The following is a 16,725-nucleotide window of genomic DNA, read 5'->3' as shown; positions in this document are numbered from 1 at the left end:
TCCTGGTCCGTGAGGAACCAGCTTAGGGACACGTGGGGAAGCGGCACATCGCTTTGGAATCAAGCTCCTAAGCCCAGTTGCTGCTTCTCAACCCAAAAGCCCCCAAAGGAACACCCGTCTGATTCCAGTCAGCAACAACAGACTTTATTTATGCCACAGGATTCCTTAAATAAGTTAGATGTGCACAGAGAAACTACCTAGAGATGTCAACGAAACGGTCCCAGACATTCCATACGACCCCGGGGCGCGTTCCTCGTCCCAAGGGTCGTACGTGATAAGCTTTGGTTCAGGATGTACCGGCACGTTTAACACAGCATCACACAGACCCGCGGCCTCGCGCGTCCCTCGCGCCACCACGCGCCTCCAGCTCACTCCAGCACGGGGAAAGGGACCTTCTCTGGTGGGATTCAACAGTGGGAACAGCTCCAGAGGTGAACGGCGAGCGATGGGAAAGGCTCCCGGGGTGCGCTGAAGCCACCTAAAAGCACAAGGTCTACGGTGCTAAACCGATGAGCGGCGAAGCAGCGGCACGGCCGCGGCGGCTCCGGCGGCAGGCAAAGGGCGCGAGGCCCGGCGCGGGCACGACACGAACAGGAACCGTGGCTGCGGCGGGGGCGCGGGGCGGGGTGGGTCACTGCAGGGCAGCCTGCTGCAGCTGTGCCTGCCGCTTGGCCTTGGTCTGCAGGTACCGGCCCTTGCCCTCCTCGAAGCGCCGCTTCTCGTCCTCCGTCTCCGTCTGAGGGGGACAGAAAGAGAGCAAAGGCACCGGCGTGAGCTGCCCGGTGGCCACTGTCATGGGAAGCCCCATGCTCTGCACAGCGCGTGTTGGGGCAGGTACCGCGCTCCTACACAGAGCAGGAGCAGACCTGCACGGGGTGGAATCTCCATGAGCAGCCCCCAGCGCCGCGCCAAAGCCCTGCTGGGATCAGGAGAGCTAAAACTAGGCTGGAGTGGGGACACCATGGGGAGAGGAGCCCCACTGCTGCGCAGGGTGCCCTCCTCTGTGTAGCAGGGGAAGCTGGAGAGCCTGCACAGTGCCTGTCCTCACCCATGGGAACGGGAAAAACCCTGGCAAGTTTCACAGGAAACGGGTGTAAAAATAGCCAAAGCAAACCCAACCAAGCCTAAGGCTCCTTCGCACATACTTTTGTGCTGAATAATTCAAGGGAAGAGGATCTGTTGAGCAGAACTGCCTGGGCTCTGCCCCGGCGCAGCAGGAGCAGGCCCGGCCCCACTGGCTTGCAGCCCGGTGCAGAGAGCTCTTACCAGCAGCTGCGGGACGGGCAGGGGCTTCCCCTCCTTGCTCAAGGAGACGTAGGTGAAGAAGGCGCTGACGGCTCGGTACCGCTCCCGGGACTCGTCCACGAACGGGTCCGCGTCCACAAAGACCTCGATTTCCATGGATTTATTGCTTGTGAAGGTCATGCGCCCCGAAATGGTGATGACGCTGCCTGCGAAGTGCGGAGGGGAAGGTCAGGCGGGAGGGCGCAAGGGGGCCCCTGGGCTTTATGCTTAAGCCTTGAGCTGAGCTTCTCCACACAAGGCCAAGTCTAACAGGGAATAAGTTCACTGCCAGAGCACCCAAGGGAGCCGGGATGTGGCACTGCGGGAGAGCAAAGGGCCCACCGCCACCCTGGTACCTTTCTTGATCTTCTCGTGGAAGTTGATGGCATCCACGGAGGCAGTGACAATGTTGGTCTTGCAGTGACGGGCAGCCACAATGCCGGCAACCTCATCCATGAGCTTCATGGTGACACCTGGGGGAACAGAGGGTTCTGCCTTAGGGAAGCCGATGGCTTCTTTGGGGAAACTTCACCTTTCCAAGGCAAGAGCAGTCACACAAACTTCCCGCTTGGAAGAAGCTCCCAGATGTTGTTTGCACCTGAAAGGACACGGATAGATGAAGAGCAGCACCCAGCATCATCCTGGCCCTTGCCAAATGCGCCTCTCCCTGGCTCACACCACACACCCTGCCCAGGCCACGGGTGCTGCCAGCCAAGAGGAAACTGCTCCAGCAAATCGCAGTCACTGTGCATGGGTGCTCGTAGTCCCAGATTTGTAACTTGAGAGACAGTGACAAAACTGAGGGATTCATGGTCTGAGCATCCCTTTTCAGGGCCTTTTTTCAGCATTGGAAAAGACGAAGCTTTTGTCTCAGCTGAAGCAAAGCTGAACTTTATGGACGGTGGAAGTGCCTTCTGGCCTCCCAAAAACACTGAGACAACAAAGTCACCCCCAGGCCGTGCTTCTGCTCAGGGGACGAGCCAGGGCAGCCACTGGAGGGGGCAGCACTCACCTCCATGCACGAAGCCCAGCAGCGTGCAGTCGGAGGGTCCCACCAGATGGATCAGGCTGGACTGGCTGTAGCCAACAGTGTGCGGCTCTGCGTGGGGGAAAGAGAGCAAAGCAGAGGTCAGAGCCGTATGCCCCCATCTTCAACCGTCTGAAGGAAGAAAACATGGAGCTAGCTTGTGCGAAGCTGAAGCATGTTTAAACCAGCGTTTAAATGGGAGCTGGCAGGTTCCAGGAGCAGACTATTCACCACCTGATGGGCTGCCGCCTCCCTCTGCTGCCCATCACCAATCTTACTGCAGCTCAGCTCTTTTTAGCTTTCAAATAGCCCATGGCTGTACGCTTTCCCTCCTCCCCAACCCTGCTGCTTAGTGGCATCTCCAAAGAGCCACGTTTCCCCCTGGGCATGGCCCCCCAGCCCTGGCACACGCGGGTGACATCCGACTTGCCACTAAATCCATCCGACAGAGATCACACTGACTGCCAGCAGAGGAAAACTGCCCTCAGTGCCTGCATCTTCTGTCTAGCGAGAGATGCTGAAGGTGTTAGTGCAGGAAAACCAGCGGCGCTGCGGAGCCTTACCTTTCGTCTGCCTGTCTGTGAGCAGGGAGAACAGAGGGGAAAAAGCATTTGAGCAACTTCCATCCCACATCACCCCCCCGTTGATCCCCACACGCCACCACCTCTGCACCTCTGCCCAAGGATCCCACCCACCAACCAGCAGGTTCACAGCCCACCCAGCTCCCCCTCCACACTCCCATCCCTGATGCACTGTTTAGAGCACACGTGCAGCCACACCTGCCCAGGGATGGGTGGACTTGCCTCAGGGACCAGTTCATCCTCCCAGCACAGGCCGTGCACCGCCTGCGGTACCTGGATTGATGATGGGGAAGATCACGTCTCCATTTCTCTGCTTAGTTTCCAGCCGATCCAGCTTTTGCTCCTCATAACGCTTCTTCCCCTCCTCCTCCTGCTCCTTTCTTGCATACTGGAAGGAAAAGCTGGTAAGAACTCACACCCTGGGGTTGGAAAAGCCACCGGCACTGCCGGGAGTGCCAATGGGGCCGGGTTAGCTCTGGTTATCAGCGACCAACACAAGCTGTCCTACCTGGATGGGGGGAACCTCAACGACCTTGTTCACGTTCTTCAGGGACAGTGGCACATACCACAGCGTCGCCTTGTTTGTCACCTTCTTTGCCCCTGGAGGAGAGGTGGCAAAGGGTGACTGTGCCAACACCAGCAGCGCTTCTACCACCGGCACTGCTGCGGTACAGGGCTGGCCATACCCTGGCGATGCCACTGGCACTGGGCAGGCCCCTGCCCTGATGGGCTCTGGCTCAGAGCGGATGTGGGAAGGTGTCCTGGCAATCTGAGCCGGTTGCCACAGCAACAGCAGGAAAAGGGCCTTGTTCAGGCCAAAGGCCTCCACGAGCTGCAAATTAGGCAGGAGGAGCCGGCAGGGATTCACTGTTCTTCCCTAAAAGCCATCAATGGAGCTGCAGTCCCCAGGGACCAGCCTGAATGCCCCTTCCCTGCGCTGCCCACAGCCCTCTCAGTAAGCACACAGCACCTCCCTCTGCCCGCTGCTGCCGGAGGACGGGGTCACCACCGCGAGCTCTGGGCTCATGGCCGGTATTCCCAGAGCGCTGGGACAGGGCTCTCACCTGTGAGAATGTTTTCGGACATGACGTTGACCTGGACCTCCACCGAGTGCCGGGAGGTGTAGGTGATCTCAGCGCTGACGTTGGCCACCTCGCCGATGCACACCGGGGAGAGGAAATCCGTCCGCTCCACCCGCGCCAGCGCGGCCACGCAGGGCTCCTGCGGATGTGGGACAGCGAGGGTAGGACCGCAGCCGTGCCGCTGGGGCCGGCCCGCGCCGCATGGAGCTCCGGCGTTTCAACCTCCGCCTTATCAGCCCATGGCCGTGTTTCCTTCCCCACCCATAACTGACACCAGGCTGCTTCCAACGAGCCCTTCATGGCTGTTAAAGTATTACCAGCAGCATCGTTTCTGCTGGGATGATCCTGGAAACCACGGCCATGCTCCAGCGGCAGCCGTGGTTTGCACTCAGGAGCAAATGCTTCCAGTGCAGGGGGGCAAATGGGAAGGCCCCCAGACCCCTGAGGCACAGCAGGGGGGTCAGAGAGTCACCGAGCCAGAGCCCAGCGCCAACTCACCCCATCCTGGGAGTTGCAGTGGCGGGTGCTGATGATGGCTCCCGCCTCCTCGATCATCTTCAGGATGATTCCCCCATGGACATTCCCAGCGAAGTTGGCATCATCCGGTCGCATGATCCTGCCAGGGGACAGACATGGGAGCTCACACCCCGCTACCATGCCCCTGACCAGGGTCAGCCACCCATAGGCACTGCCATGGCCCTACCGGATGAGCTGCTGGGCCATCTCACCACGCTGATGCCAGCAACGTCACCGGCACTGCCTGCACGTGGCTTCCTGCAAGCGGCAGCGGAAACTGCCCTAAATTACTGCTGGGAGTGGAAGGAAGCATCGCTCCTGTGCCGGGGCAGCCGGCTCGGCCAGGACAACAGCATCCCAGCAGCTGCAGCTTTTGCCAGCATCAAATAATCAAGCAAAGGAGGAAAGGAGAGACATGCTGATTATGGGGCAATGGCTGCGTGTGGGCCTAGACAGGACCCACGCCTTGGCAAGAGGGAGTCGCAGCTGGAAAAGGCAGAAAAACCGGGACACACCCTGCCCAGCTCACACGCAATGGGGCGAGAGAGCAGCGCTGCTTTGCTGTGCCTGGTGCAGGCAGCATCACTCGCACAGGCAGCGATGCTGGTGCCGGCAGCGTGGACCAGCGCAGGCAGTGATGCTGGTGCCGGCAGCAGCGCAGGCAGTGATGCTGATGCCGGCAGCGTGACCAGCGCAGGCCGGATGCAGGCAGCACCGCCGGTAGCATCCCGGTTACAGAGGCCGGTCCCGCCCGCAGCACCCCCAGCCCAGCCCTGCCGGGCCCTCCTGCTGCCCCGGGGCCGTACCTGGAGACCTGGATGGCGGCCGGGCCCGGGCCCGCGGCCCCCCGCTCCGACATGGCGGCACCGGCGCCCCGCCCGCAACAGCGCTGCGGCAGCACCGCGCCCGGCCGCGCCCCGTCCGGCTGGGGACACGCCCGCCGCGAAGCCCCATTGGCCAGCAGCGCCTGGCCACGCCCCCGAGCCGGCAGGGTGGGCGGGGCCAGAGGCGGGGGGCGGAGCGCCGGTGGTGACCGGGGGGGGGGTGTCCCGTGGGGCTGTGGCCCCGGTGCATGGATGGGGATGGACGGAGCGGGCTGGCAGAGACGGAGGGGCCGAGAGTCCCGGGGGGAAAAGGGGTGTCCCGGAGGTATCACCTTATGGAACAGGGCAACGGCAGGGCCCGACGGGAACATAGCGCTCCACCGTCCCGGTACCGGTTCCGGTAGCGCCTTTATGGGCCTGAGGGGCGGGACTGGACTGGAGGGGCGGCCTCGTCGCTGTCCGCGGTGCTGAACGGGCGGTGCTGCCTCTGTCCGCGGTGCTGATGCGGGCAGTCCCAACCCGCCCGCGCCGCTCGTAACCGGTAGTCGCCGCCGCTGCCCGCCGTCGGTTCCCGCGGTGCCGGCTCTCCCGCGGCAGGACGAGGCAGCTCATCGCGGCCAGCGTCCTTCCGCTCCCCCCCAGCGGATGCTCCCCGGGTCAGCAGGCACACGTCGGGCGGCGGATGGAGACACTCGTGGGGCAAGAGGGGAGCAGCTCCCCAGGGCCGTGGAGGGCAGCGGCGGCAACCGGGCATGGGCCGCTCCTGAGGTCCCCGGGCCGGTCCCGGTCCCAGCTGCAGCGCAGCAAAACGCGACCGCCCTGGGCAGCGGGCGGAGAGCTCCGGTCAGCGGGCAGCCGTCGGGCGGGGCGGGCGGAGGGGCGGCCCCGGGCAAGGAGGAGGAGGAGGTGGAGCCGGCGGGGCCGGGGGGCGGCGGGGCTGGAGCGCCGCGCAGTGCCAAGCGGCGGCCGGGGCCGGCGGGGCCCGCTCCGGTGCCGTCGGGGCCGGGATGGCGCTGGAGCGGGCGCTGCTGGCGGCGCGTCAGGGAGACGTGGAGGCGCTCCGGGGGCTGCGGGCGGCCGGGCTGCTGCGGCCGGGGCTGCGGGACGCGCTGGGCGCCTCCCCCGCGCACCACGCCGCCCGCGCCGGCCGCCTCGCCTGCCTGCGCTTCCTGGCGGCTGAGGCCGCTCTGCGCGGGGACGCGCGGGCCCGCAACGGGGCCACACCGGCCCACGACGCCGCCGCCACCGGCAACCTGGCCTGTCTGCAGTGGCTGCTCACGCAGGGGGGCTGCGGCGTGCAGGTGCGAGCGGGGCGCGGGGGGGGCGGCGGGGGGGCACCGGCGGCGAGGGGAACCGGGGCGACTTTCCCGGGCCCCTCCTGGGCGGGGCGGAGGGGAGGTCACGGCCAGCACCGGGCCCGGAGAGCCTCCGGTGGCCCGGCGGGGCTGAGCCCCGAGGGGCGCTCAGAGCCTCCCTCCCGGGGTTACACAACGGCGGGACCGGGGCGGTAAGCGGCTTGTCCGGGGCCGGCCGAGAGCTGAGGACATGTGACGGGCTGGAGGAAGAGGAGGTGGCAGAGGGCCGGGGATTAATCGGGAAGGACGGGGTCAGCACGCTTGGGCAGGCTCCGGTCGGCGGCACAACGGGGTTCTGCAGTGCGCTCGCACAGGCTGGGCTGCCCCACACCGGCAGAACAAGGGGGCTTTGCCCACCCCTTGCTGGTTGCGGGTGCAGGCCCCACTGGACAGCCAGCACACTTGCCCCATGGTCCTTCGGATGGTCCTGTCCCCCCGTGGTCAGCATCTCCACCCCAGCCAGCCCACCCTGCTGGGCCAGCTCCTCTGGGTGATGCCCAGCAGCCCCTCACACGCTTCATTGCAAGGGGCTCAGGTTCCGGGTGCCAAAAGCCACCCCGCTTCCTCCTGCAGGATACAGACAACTCCGGTGCCACCGTCCTACACCTGGCAGCCCGCTTCGGTCACCACGAGGTGATCGAGTGGCTCCTCCGCTTCGGAGGCAGCGACCCCACAGCAGCCACCAACACGGGAGCGCTGCCCGTCCACTACGCCGCGGCCAAAGGGGATTTCCCTTCCCTGCGACTCCTCTTGGGACACTGCCCCAGGTAACGGCCCCCGCTGCCAGCAGAAAGGGGCAAGCAGGGGCGCGGGTCCTCACTGCTGCCCCATCCCTCCCTCCGGCCGCCGGGCAAGGAGCCAGCCCCGGGGACAAACAGCGCAGCCACCCGCATCCCGCAGCTCCAAGGGCAACGCAGCGTTATCAGCGCAGGCAGCCAGCCTCACCTTCTTTATGGCCCTGAGAGAAAGGGCGAGGAGGAGAGCGGGGAGCGCTGGCAGAAATACTGCTGCCGGCCGCGGTGCTGCTGGCTCGGGCCGATAACACAGCCGCCTTTGTCCGCGCGTTATGTAAATGGATTGGGCTGCCCGCCGGGGAGAGGCCGCTCCCCGCGCCGGAGCCGACCTTTCCGCCCGCCCGGTGCCGCGGGCACCGCTGGACGTGAATCGTCCTCCCCGCTTCGCCTCCCGACGGTGCCCCCCGGGGGCGCGGCGCAGCAGCCCCCCGGGCACAGGGGGCCAAGCCTGGCCGAGGGGCCGCGGCAGGGATTAGGTGGCCCCTAATCCAATTTGCTGCTGCGGTGGGCAGAGGCCGCTAGAAACAACCCCCAGGCACGGGGGGCCACGCTGCTGCCCCACACCACACCCAGCAGGCTGAAAGGATGCAGATGCAAGGGGGACACGCGGCACCCCCACATCCACAGGGTCCCAAGTATGCAAGAGATAAACTGGGGCTCAAGAACCCCCTGTCCCTGGGGTCCGCGATGTCAGCCCCCCATCCTTCCCGCCAGGCAGAGCCCATTGCAGGCCCCTATATACCCATGGCACTCACCAGCACCACCACAGCCTCCCCAGCCCCAGCCCCGGCTCTTTATCCCCTTCCCCAGGTGTGTCAGCTAAGCCCCGGCACCTGGGGAAGGGGGGGGAATTAACCCCCCATGGCCCACAGCCCAGCCCCAGCCCAACCACAGCTCCTGCTCGGTGCCCGCTGCATTGGCCCCGGTGAGCGCGGCGCTGGCGTTGACTTTCACGCTTCTTGCCGGGGTTGCTCTGCTGCCGTTGACGCCTTCCCCCTGAATTATTTAGGGCTGGCCCCGCTCCCGGCCCCGCGCCCGCCCGCAGGCTCCGTTACAGCCACGAAATCCAATCCCCAGGAGCCGCGGTGGGACGCTGGCACTTCCAGCCCACCTTAGCACCGGGCTGTGGGATCCCAGCAGCCGGTGGCCCCAGTGTGGGGTCGAGGCCATCTGGCAAAGCAGTTTACCAGTGCTTGTCCAAGAGGCTTAACCCCTTCCCGATTAGTGGGAAACAGGACCCAGGGGCTGAACGTGTGCCCATGCCCCCATAGCTCCCTGTTCCCCAGCCCAGCCTCCGTCACCCCAGCACCGGCCCTTGCTTGTGCCCTCCCGGTGCTGTGGCACGGTGGGAAGGCAGCGCTGACCACGGCCCGTCTCACAGTTACAGGGATCAATTATTAAGGGCCCACGATCACTGCGATAACAGAGCAGAGTATTTATTGCTCTTCCTCTTTTAAATATTCAACAGGGGTTTTTATGGGGCGCTGAACAAAACAGCTTCCTGCACGGCAGGGGTTGATGCAGAATATGGGGGGTGGGATGCAGGGTTGTAGGATACAGGCTGTGCGATTTGGGATGTGCAGTTCAGGACCGGGAGCAGAGGGGGGATGCTGGTGCTGATCGGTGTGGTTTGGGTCAGCGTGGTGCAGGTCAGCCTTCCCCTGCCGGCTGCCCTGCAGCCGGTGCTGCCTAAGCTGCTTATTTAAGAACAGGGCTAAATTGCAGTGTCCAAAAAGAGCCGGAGGAAGGAGCTTAGCCTAAGCAGGCTGATTAACTTAGTGACCTCCCACCGCAGTGGCCGCTGCTGTGCTGGGACCCAGTGGGGAGCTGTGGGGTGGGTTGTTCCCAATCCACCCTGCCTGGACCAACCCAGCATCCCCTCTGTGCTCCTGCGTGTCCCTGTGTCCCGCATATCCCCATGTCCCTGTGTCCCACACGGCTCCTGCACCCTGTACCCTGGTCCCAGTGCAGTGGCCATGGGTGACTGGCCCTGTGCCCTGCTTGCAGCACGCTGAGTGCCCAGACCAAGACGGGGGCCACCCCGCTGTACCTCGCCTGCCAGGAGGGCCACCTGGAGATCATCCAGTACCTGGTGCAGGACTGCGGGGCCGATCCCCACGCGTGTGCCCATGACGGCATGACCCCGCTGCACGCTGCCGCACAGATGGGCCATAACACCGTCATCGTCTGGCTGGTAAGAGCCGGGTGCGGTGGGGTGATACAGCACTGCAGCAGGGCCTGCGGTGCTCAGCACCCGTGCTCGACCCAACACCCCGCAGATGAGCTTCACATCGGTGAGCCTGTCGGAGCGGGACGCCGAGGGCGCCACGGCCATGCACTTCGCCGCCAGCCGCGGCCATGCCAAAGTGCTGAGCTGGCTGCTGCTGCATGGCGGGGAGATCACCGCGGACGGCTGGGGCGGCACGCCGCTGCACGACGCCGCCGAGAACGGAGAGCTGGAGGTGGGTGCTGGTGACCGGCGCGGTGCCGGAGCACGCGGAGGGGGGAGCCACCCTCCAGCCCCCCCATGTGCCCCCACTCTCTCCAGTGCTGCCAGATCCTGGTGGTGAACGGCGCCGACCTCAGCATCCGCGACCAGGACGGCTACACTGCGGCCGACCTCGCCGAGTACAACGGCCACAGCCACTGCGCGCAGTACCTGCGCACGGTGGAGAACATGGTACGGGGGTGCCCTGGGGCTGAGCACATGGGGAGCGCCGTGGCTCCCACCCTGTGCCTGACGACGCGGCTGTGCCGGCAGAGCGTGGAGCACCGCGTGCTGTCGCGGGACCCCTCTGCGGATGGGGAGTGCCGGCAGCCGGACTCGGGCATGTCCTCACCCAACACCACGGCGTCGGCGCCCCAGGCGCGCTTCGAGGTGGGCTCCCCCACCAGCACCCTCTCCAACTACGACTCCTGCCACTCCAGCCAGTCCAGCACCGGCGACAAGAGGGGCGGCCCCCCGGGGGCCCCCGCCTCCCGTGAGTGCGGGGCCGTGGGGCGCGGGGCGGGGGGCACGGGGCCAGCCCCCCCTGACCCCCTGCCCTGCGCAGGGGTGCCCGAGCCGGCGCTGGCGGACATGCAGGCGTACATGGACATGCTGGACCCCGAGACGCGGCCGCGGGGACGGGGGCCCGCAGGGGAGGGTTCCCCCCCACCGCCGCCCCCCACATTCCCCCCACCCCCCCCCACCCCCCCCCGGGTACCCCGCTCCTGCGCCCCCCGCCGCGCCCCACACCGCAGACATCTACGTGCGGGCCAAGAACAACCTGCGGCACGTGGAGAGCCAGGCGCTGCGCCGAGAGGTACGGCCGCTGCTGGCCACACTGCTCAGGGGCCGTGCCACCGGGCACCCATCCCCATGGGCAGCCATCAGCTCACGATGGCACCGGGAGGGGACATTGCCCACTGAGGCCATGTGCCCGCGATGCTGGCACACACCAGGGTGCCCAGCGATGCCCCAGCACGGCACTGGGGGCCCCGCTCCACCGCGGTGCCAGGCTGGCGGCACCGTGCAGCCGCGCCCATGCGGCCCGGGCGATGCCGCCGGCACCGTGCTGGGCGTGCGCAGCCGCGCAGGCTGCAACCCGAGCGGCCGGCTCCGGTGTCCCGGTGCTGCGGGTGTCGGGTGGCACAGCCGGCGCTGCCAGCAGCTGAGAGCGCTCAGCCGGGTGGGCACAGGTAAGAGGGGTGCAGCCCCCAGGGCTGGGGGGCAGTGGGGTGCGGGGGGCTTGGGGGTGTCCTGACCCCCAACCATGGCTGTTGGCACTCCACCGGTGGCAGGAACCCGGTGTGTGGCCATGGCCAGGGTGCTGGCATAGCCCAACACTAAAGGGGACAGGGGCATATGGGGCAGGGGGCTCACAGAGCCCAGTGTAGGCTCAGGACCCCGTTGTACCCATTGTGCATGGCCCTGGCTCAGCACTTAATGAGTGGCCCCAACCGCAGCTGCCCTGAGGAGATGCCAGCCCGGTGCCGGAGCGGCACAGGCACCCCATGCAATGGGGCTGGGCAGTGCAGACCCCACACCAAACCAGGGCTGGGGCTGCTAGGGCAGGAGCCGGGCTTGGCACCGTGCCCGCGGCACCCAGAGCAGGAAGCGCTGAGATGGCGCTTGTTGACTTGGTGCGAGGGCTGCGGGCGGAGATGGCGCACGGGGAAATGCAAATAGCAGGGCCCCCGGCACGGGGCTCGGGGCTGTGCTGCCGCAGCGCCATAAACCATGGAGCGGGTACAGCCCCTGCAGCACAGCCCTGCAGCAAAGCCGCTGCGGTATGTGCCGGGGTGAGCCGGGGCTGCGCTGCCTGAGCGCCCTGTTCAGAGGGAGGTTTGGCACCAGGCCCTGGCCCTGCAGGGGATTAGCTCCCGATAATCCACAGGGCCGGGGCTTGGCACTCCTGTTCCCACAGGGTTATCCCAGGGGAGGCTCCTGGACCCAGGCTGGGGTGGGGGTCACAGTGCCAGGCACTGGTGGTGCGTGTTGCCAGCCTGGCACACAGCCCCTACTGCAGCCTTGTGCCAAGGGGAGCCCCGGGGCATGCTCCTGCCGTCGCCCCAGCCTGGCATCTGCCCCATGGCCGTGCCCGTGTTAAGCCGCGCTCCCCATTGCAGTTGGCATCACGTGAGAGCAGCCCCGAGGGCCTGCGCAGGGTCGACTCCAGCCGGCGGTCGAGGAACTTTGGCAAGCAGCCGAGCACCGGCGACTACTACAAGCACCTGGGGCACGGTGCAGCCGAGCAGCCCGGCCCCCGGCGGATGGCGCACAGCGAGGAGGTGAGACCGGGGCCCTGTGCCGCGAGCCTGCGCGTGGCTCAGCACCACCGGCACCGCTCGACGCCTGCCCCTGCTCTCCTCCAGGCATCGCCCATCTCAGCGGACACCATGCGCAATGGGGAGAGCAAGCCCGGTGCCGAGCTGCCGCCACCGCCGCCACCGCCACCACTGCCCGATGCCGCCTGCCCCACGGCTCCACCGCCACCAGCGATGGCCGAGACCCCCGCCGGTGCGCGCCGCTCGTCCTCCTCCACGGGAAGTAAGTGGCAGGGATCCCGGGCACTGTCCCATTGGGGCACCGGCACATCTCCTCCTGCGGCACCGCGGCCGCGCAGCTCCTGACGGCCTCTCTGTCCTTCTCTCCTCCGGTGTCGGCGCGGGGGCTCCCCTGCCCGCCCGCCCCTGCCTGCTCTCACTGCTGGCCGCTTCTCTTCTCTCTTGTCTCGGGGTGGCCAAATCCTTCCTCTGCCGCGCGCCCTGCGCCGCCTCTCTGCTTCTCCCCCTAGGAGGAAAGGCGCTCAGGCAGATGAAGAGTAAGTACCGCAGCCCTGCGCGCCTCCCTGCTCGGGGGTGCCGGAGGGGCCAGCCTGGCACTGTCCCATGCCAGAGCCATGGGACATCGATGACCAATGGGGGCGGCACCTGCTAGCAGTGGCGGGGCCCACTGAGCCCTCGCCACGGCATCACCAGGAGATGCCATGCGGCTCCCGAGCGACGGTGCGGGGCTGCCGAGGCCACCGGGCAGGGCTGGCAGCGCCGGGGCCCCGCACACAGAGAGCCTTTGTTCGCGCTCAGCCGGCCGGCGTGACCCCGCCACGTGAGCACCGGCCGCTCCCCCGAGCTTTATTAGCGCCGGCTCCCGGGGCCGCGGGGTCTCGGCGGCGCTGGATGGCAGCGCCCGCAGCACCCGCAGCCCTCCGAGCGGGGCGAGCCGCGGGCACCGGGGAGGGGGCTCTGCCTTGGCGCAGCACCATGGGCCGTTAGGGACCCGCTCATGGCTGGCACGGACGGTGGGTGCTGGTGGGGTGTGGGCATTGCCGCCGGCGCTGCTGTGCAGCCGTGGGGATGGTGCAGGGCTGGAGCAGGGTGCCGGTGCATTGCTGCTGGGGGCTGTAGGGTGTCCAGTTCCCCGGTGGGGCAGCACGGGTCTGTCCTATGGTGCTGGACCAGCCAGGAACAGGTCCTTCCACAGGCAGATCACTGCTCTTGCAGTGGGGGGGGGGATGAGAGATGCTGCTCTAATGGGGCTCCCAGTTGTGGGGGGGCAATCAGCCAACCACCCCTGTGCCCTGCCAGCCTGCAGTGCACCCAGGGCATCAGGGGCTGCCAGCAGCAGGGCTCTTATTGCCCACCCTGCCTCCCACCAGGCACCAAGTCCTTCAACATGATGTCCCCCACCGGTGACAACTCGGAGCTGCTGGCCGAGATCAAGGCTGGGAAGAGCCTCAAGCCGACGCCACAGAGCAAAGGCTTCACCACCGTCTTCTCCGGCAGCGGCCAGGCAGGGGCCAACGTAGGTGGTGGTGATGAGAGGGGTGCCGGCGGCGCGGTGTGGTGTGGCTGGGTGGACACCTACCACTGGGCTCTGTTTCCCCACAGGCAGAGTCGCCGGTGTCCTCCCCATCACCCACCAGGACGCCCACCCCACCGGCCACCCCTGAGGCCACCGGGCCACCGCGCTGCCTGGCAGGCAGCTCCCCGGAGCCGGTGCTCAATGGGAGCTCGCCGGTGCCGGCGGCAGGCGCCGGGGCAGCGGTGGAGGCGGAGGCGCTGGTGCCGAGCCACGATGAGCAGGGCCGGCCCATTCCCGAGTGGAAGCGGCAGGTGATGGTGCGCAAGCTGCAGCTCCGCATGCAGGAGGAAGAGGAGCAGCGCCGCAAGGTAAGGGGGGCCCTGGGTGCCGGGGTGGCGAGCACGGCGCGGGCACGGCCCAGCACCTCCAGACCTGGTGTCACGGTGTGCGTGGCACCACCTCCAGCCCCAAGGCAGGGACCACCTTACCCGCACGCAGGGGCATGGCGAGGCGCACATGGCACAGCCTCAAGAGCCCCTTTGCCCTCTCTCCCGCCGCAGCCCGGGAGCCGCTCGCCGCCCCCGTGCCGGCACGGGCCGGGACCCGCCGGGCAGCCGATGCGGGAGGAGGATGTGCGGCACGTGGAGCGGCGCCTGGGGACCCTGCGGGTGATGCAGGAGGCGCAGCCGCGGCCGCTGCTGCCCGGGCGGCTGGAGCAGGAGCTGGGGCCGCTCCTGCCGCGCCACACGGCCCCGGCGCCCCGGGATGCGCCTGCCCATCGGGATGAGCCCGCTCGGGGGCTCGGGGCGGGGAGCAGCCCCGGCACCCAGCTCGATGCCCAGCGCGAGATCCGGGGCTGCGGTGTGTCCGTGCGCAGCCTCAAAGCCAACTACGAGGGGCCGAGGGGGGCCCCTGCGCCCCTCCCCAGGGTCCCCAAGCGCAAGCGCTCGCAGCCCCCCGGCAGCAGCCGCCGGCCCGTCCTGGAGGAGGAGTACGGGGCCGGGGCGCCGCGGCAGAGCAGCCCGCGGGAGCGCGCCGAGGCGCGCAAGGAACGCGCCATCTGCCTCTTCCTGGAGCACTGGAGGAAGCGGGTGCTGGCGGCGGTGCCCGGCGAGGAGCGGCTGCAGTGGCCGGGGGCGCGGCGGCGGGCGGCGGGGCGGCTGCTGGCGCGCTGGAGGAGCATCGCCCGCCGTGTGCCGGGCCGGCAGATCCGGCGGCTGAGCCGCACCGCGGTGCTGTACTGGCCCCAGCACTTCCTGCCCCACGTCGGCGGCTCGCCCATGCCCCACGACAGCCTCCCCCTCGACCTCTTCATGCTGGGCTACTTCCAGCTGCTGGAGATGCCGCTGAGCCCCGAGGAGCGGCGCTTCCGCCACCTCCTCTGCTACGAGATGTTTGACCGCCTGGGCAGCCACAGCTGGCACCGGGTGCGCCGCTTCCACCGCGCCGCCCTGGAGCGGGTCGAGGCCGGGCACCGCTGCTGGTGCGACGGCTTCGAGGACCTGGTGCACGAGTTCTTTGGGGACAGCCCCGCCGCGGAGGCCCCGAGCCCGCCGGAGCCCCCCGCCATGCCCGCACCGCCAGGGGAAGGGGCCGCAGCGCCGGCACCGGTGCTGGAGCTGGGCGAGTTCAGCGAGGAGGATGTCTGTCGCTTCATCGACCGCAGCTTCTCCTTCTGGAAGGAGAAGGAGGTGGAGATGTTCGACACCTGAGCCCGGCGGGATGCGGCGGGCGGTGCGGCACGGGGCTGGCTGCGAGCGGGTGCCGGCGGCGGCAGGAGCCGGTGCTTGGGCTCAGCCCAGCGGTTTGCGCTGGGCGCAGGCTGAGGTTGCGGTGTGCCGCTTGCTGTGGTGCTGTGTTGTGCGGGGACGCAGCGCCGGGGCTGCGCTCCCCTCGGGAGTGGTGTTTGCGGTGCCGGGGCGGTGTGAGCCCCCGCGTGTCAGTGCAATAAAGCTGTGGTGTGCTGCGAAGGGCTGGCCACGCCGCGCACTCCTTCCTCCTCCCCGCGCTGGCAAAGGCCCGTAGCGAGGGGCAGCGTCGATGAGCGGTGCCGTGTGCCGGGTGATGCTGCTGCCCCGTGGTGCCGATGGTGAGGGTGGGCAGCCGGCAGTGCCGGTAACACGGGTGTCTGTTGCAGGAGCAGGAGGAGGAGGCGCGCCTGGCCAGCATGCCGGCCTGGAGGAGGGACATCCTGCGCAAGAAGCTGGAGGAGGAGAGGTGAGCCGGGGCCGCGGGACGCAGCACGGGGTGGCTGCATCCATGGCTCCGCTAACCCTGCTCTTCCCTTTGCCTTCGCAGGGAGCAGAAACGGTGAGTGCCACGAGCCCCTTCCCTGGGCAGGCAGGCGGGCACGGTGGCTGCAGCGGCTCTGGTGACCGTGGCACCCCGTGCCCTCCACTGCCGAGCAGGAAAGAGCAGGAGAAGCTGAAGCGGGAGGAGGAGGAAAAGGAGAAGGAGCAGTCGGAAAAGCTAAGGACTCTCGGGTACGATGAGACAAAGCTGGCACCCTGGCAGCGGCAGATCATCCTCAAGAAGGGGGACATAGCCAAGCACTAGCCACGCCATGCCGTGCCCTGGCTCTTCGTGGTGGGAGGAGGCCAGCAGGTCCCACCATGGACCAGGACGCCCTCGGCACCCTCCTCCCGCCGCGGACGGCCCCATAGCCCGACCCGGAGGAGCCCCTGCTGCCATCCATAGCCCCGTCCCGCTGCCACCAGCCCACAGCCACCCCGTGCTGCCCTGTGCACAGCGAGCTGCCACGGCACAGGGCACCCGGCTCCTTGTGTGCTGCCCGGCATGACCATGGCGCCCGGGTTGGCTGCGCTGCCGGCTCCCCACTGGCACTGCTCGCCGCTGCGGCTGCAGCATCTTCGGCTCCAGTCCTGCCCCTCCCGCCTCCGGAGCTGCTCCAGGCCGGCTCCCAGCTCCCCTCGCCCCGGCCCGCCTGCCTTCCCAGCCATTAAACCGATAAACCCC

General features: G+C 67.7%; 2 protein-coding genes across 3 annotated transcripts; one reads left to right on the top strand and one right to left on the bottom strand.

Annotated features, from left to right (window-relative positions):
* Positions 1 to 122: 122 nt before the first annotated feature.
* Positions 123 to 5,404, bottom strand: ACOT7 (acyl-CoA thioesterase 7). 2 transcript variants are annotated; one of them, XM_061351612.1, is made up of 10 exons: positions 5,297 to 5,404; positions 4,473 to 4,590; positions 3,957 to 4,113; positions 3,401 to 3,492; positions 3,166 to 3,280; positions 2,875 to 2,889; positions 2,297 to 2,383; positions 1,641 to 1,757; positions 1,267 to 1,451; positions 123 to 736 (listed from the first exon to the last, which is right to left on the bottom strand). In XM_061351612.1, exons 1-10 carry the CDS (start codon positions 5,347 to 5,349, stop codon positions 632 to 634), a joined length of 1,044 nt encoding a protein of 347 aa, XP_061207596.1. In that variant the 5' UTR covers positions 5,350 to 5,404; the 3' UTR covers positions 123 to 631. The 2 variants fall into 2 exon arrangements, with proteins under 2 accessions (XP_061207596.1, XP_061207597.1); XM_061351613.1 differs by lacking the exon at positions 5,297 to 5,404 and adding an exon at positions 4,678 to 4,712.
* A 917-nt stretch (positions 5,405 to 6,321) lies between these two features.
* ESPN (espin) lies at positions 6,322 to 16,725 on the top strand. The gene is given in 16 exon segments (XM_061351607.1): positions 6,322 to 6,615; positions 7,243 to 7,436; positions 9,471 to 9,657; positions 9,743 to 9,925; positions 10,012 to 10,143; positions 10,225 to 10,444; positions 10,517 to 10,646; positions 10,648 to 10,768; positions 12,075 to 12,251; positions 12,254 to 12,348; positions 12,350 to 12,495; positions 13,604 to 13,749; positions 13,836 to 14,117; positions 15,887 to 15,966; positions 16,048 to 16,059; positions 16,158 to 16,725. Coding segments are annotated over 16 exon segments (2,547 nt in total). The 3' UTR covers positions 16,306 to 16,725.

Source organism: Neopsephotus bourkii, unplaced genomic scaffold (genome assembly GCF_033783945.1).
Source record: "Neopsephotus bourkii isolate Nb327-2 ecotype Australia unplaced genomic scaffold, CSIRO-AGI_Nbou_v1 NB_593, whole genome shotgun sequence".
Lineage (NCBI taxonomy): Eukaryota > Metazoa > Chordata > Aves > Psittaciformes > Psittacidae > Neopsephotus > Neopsephotus bourkii.
This window is presented reverse-complemented; position numbering and strand designations above follow the sequence as displayed.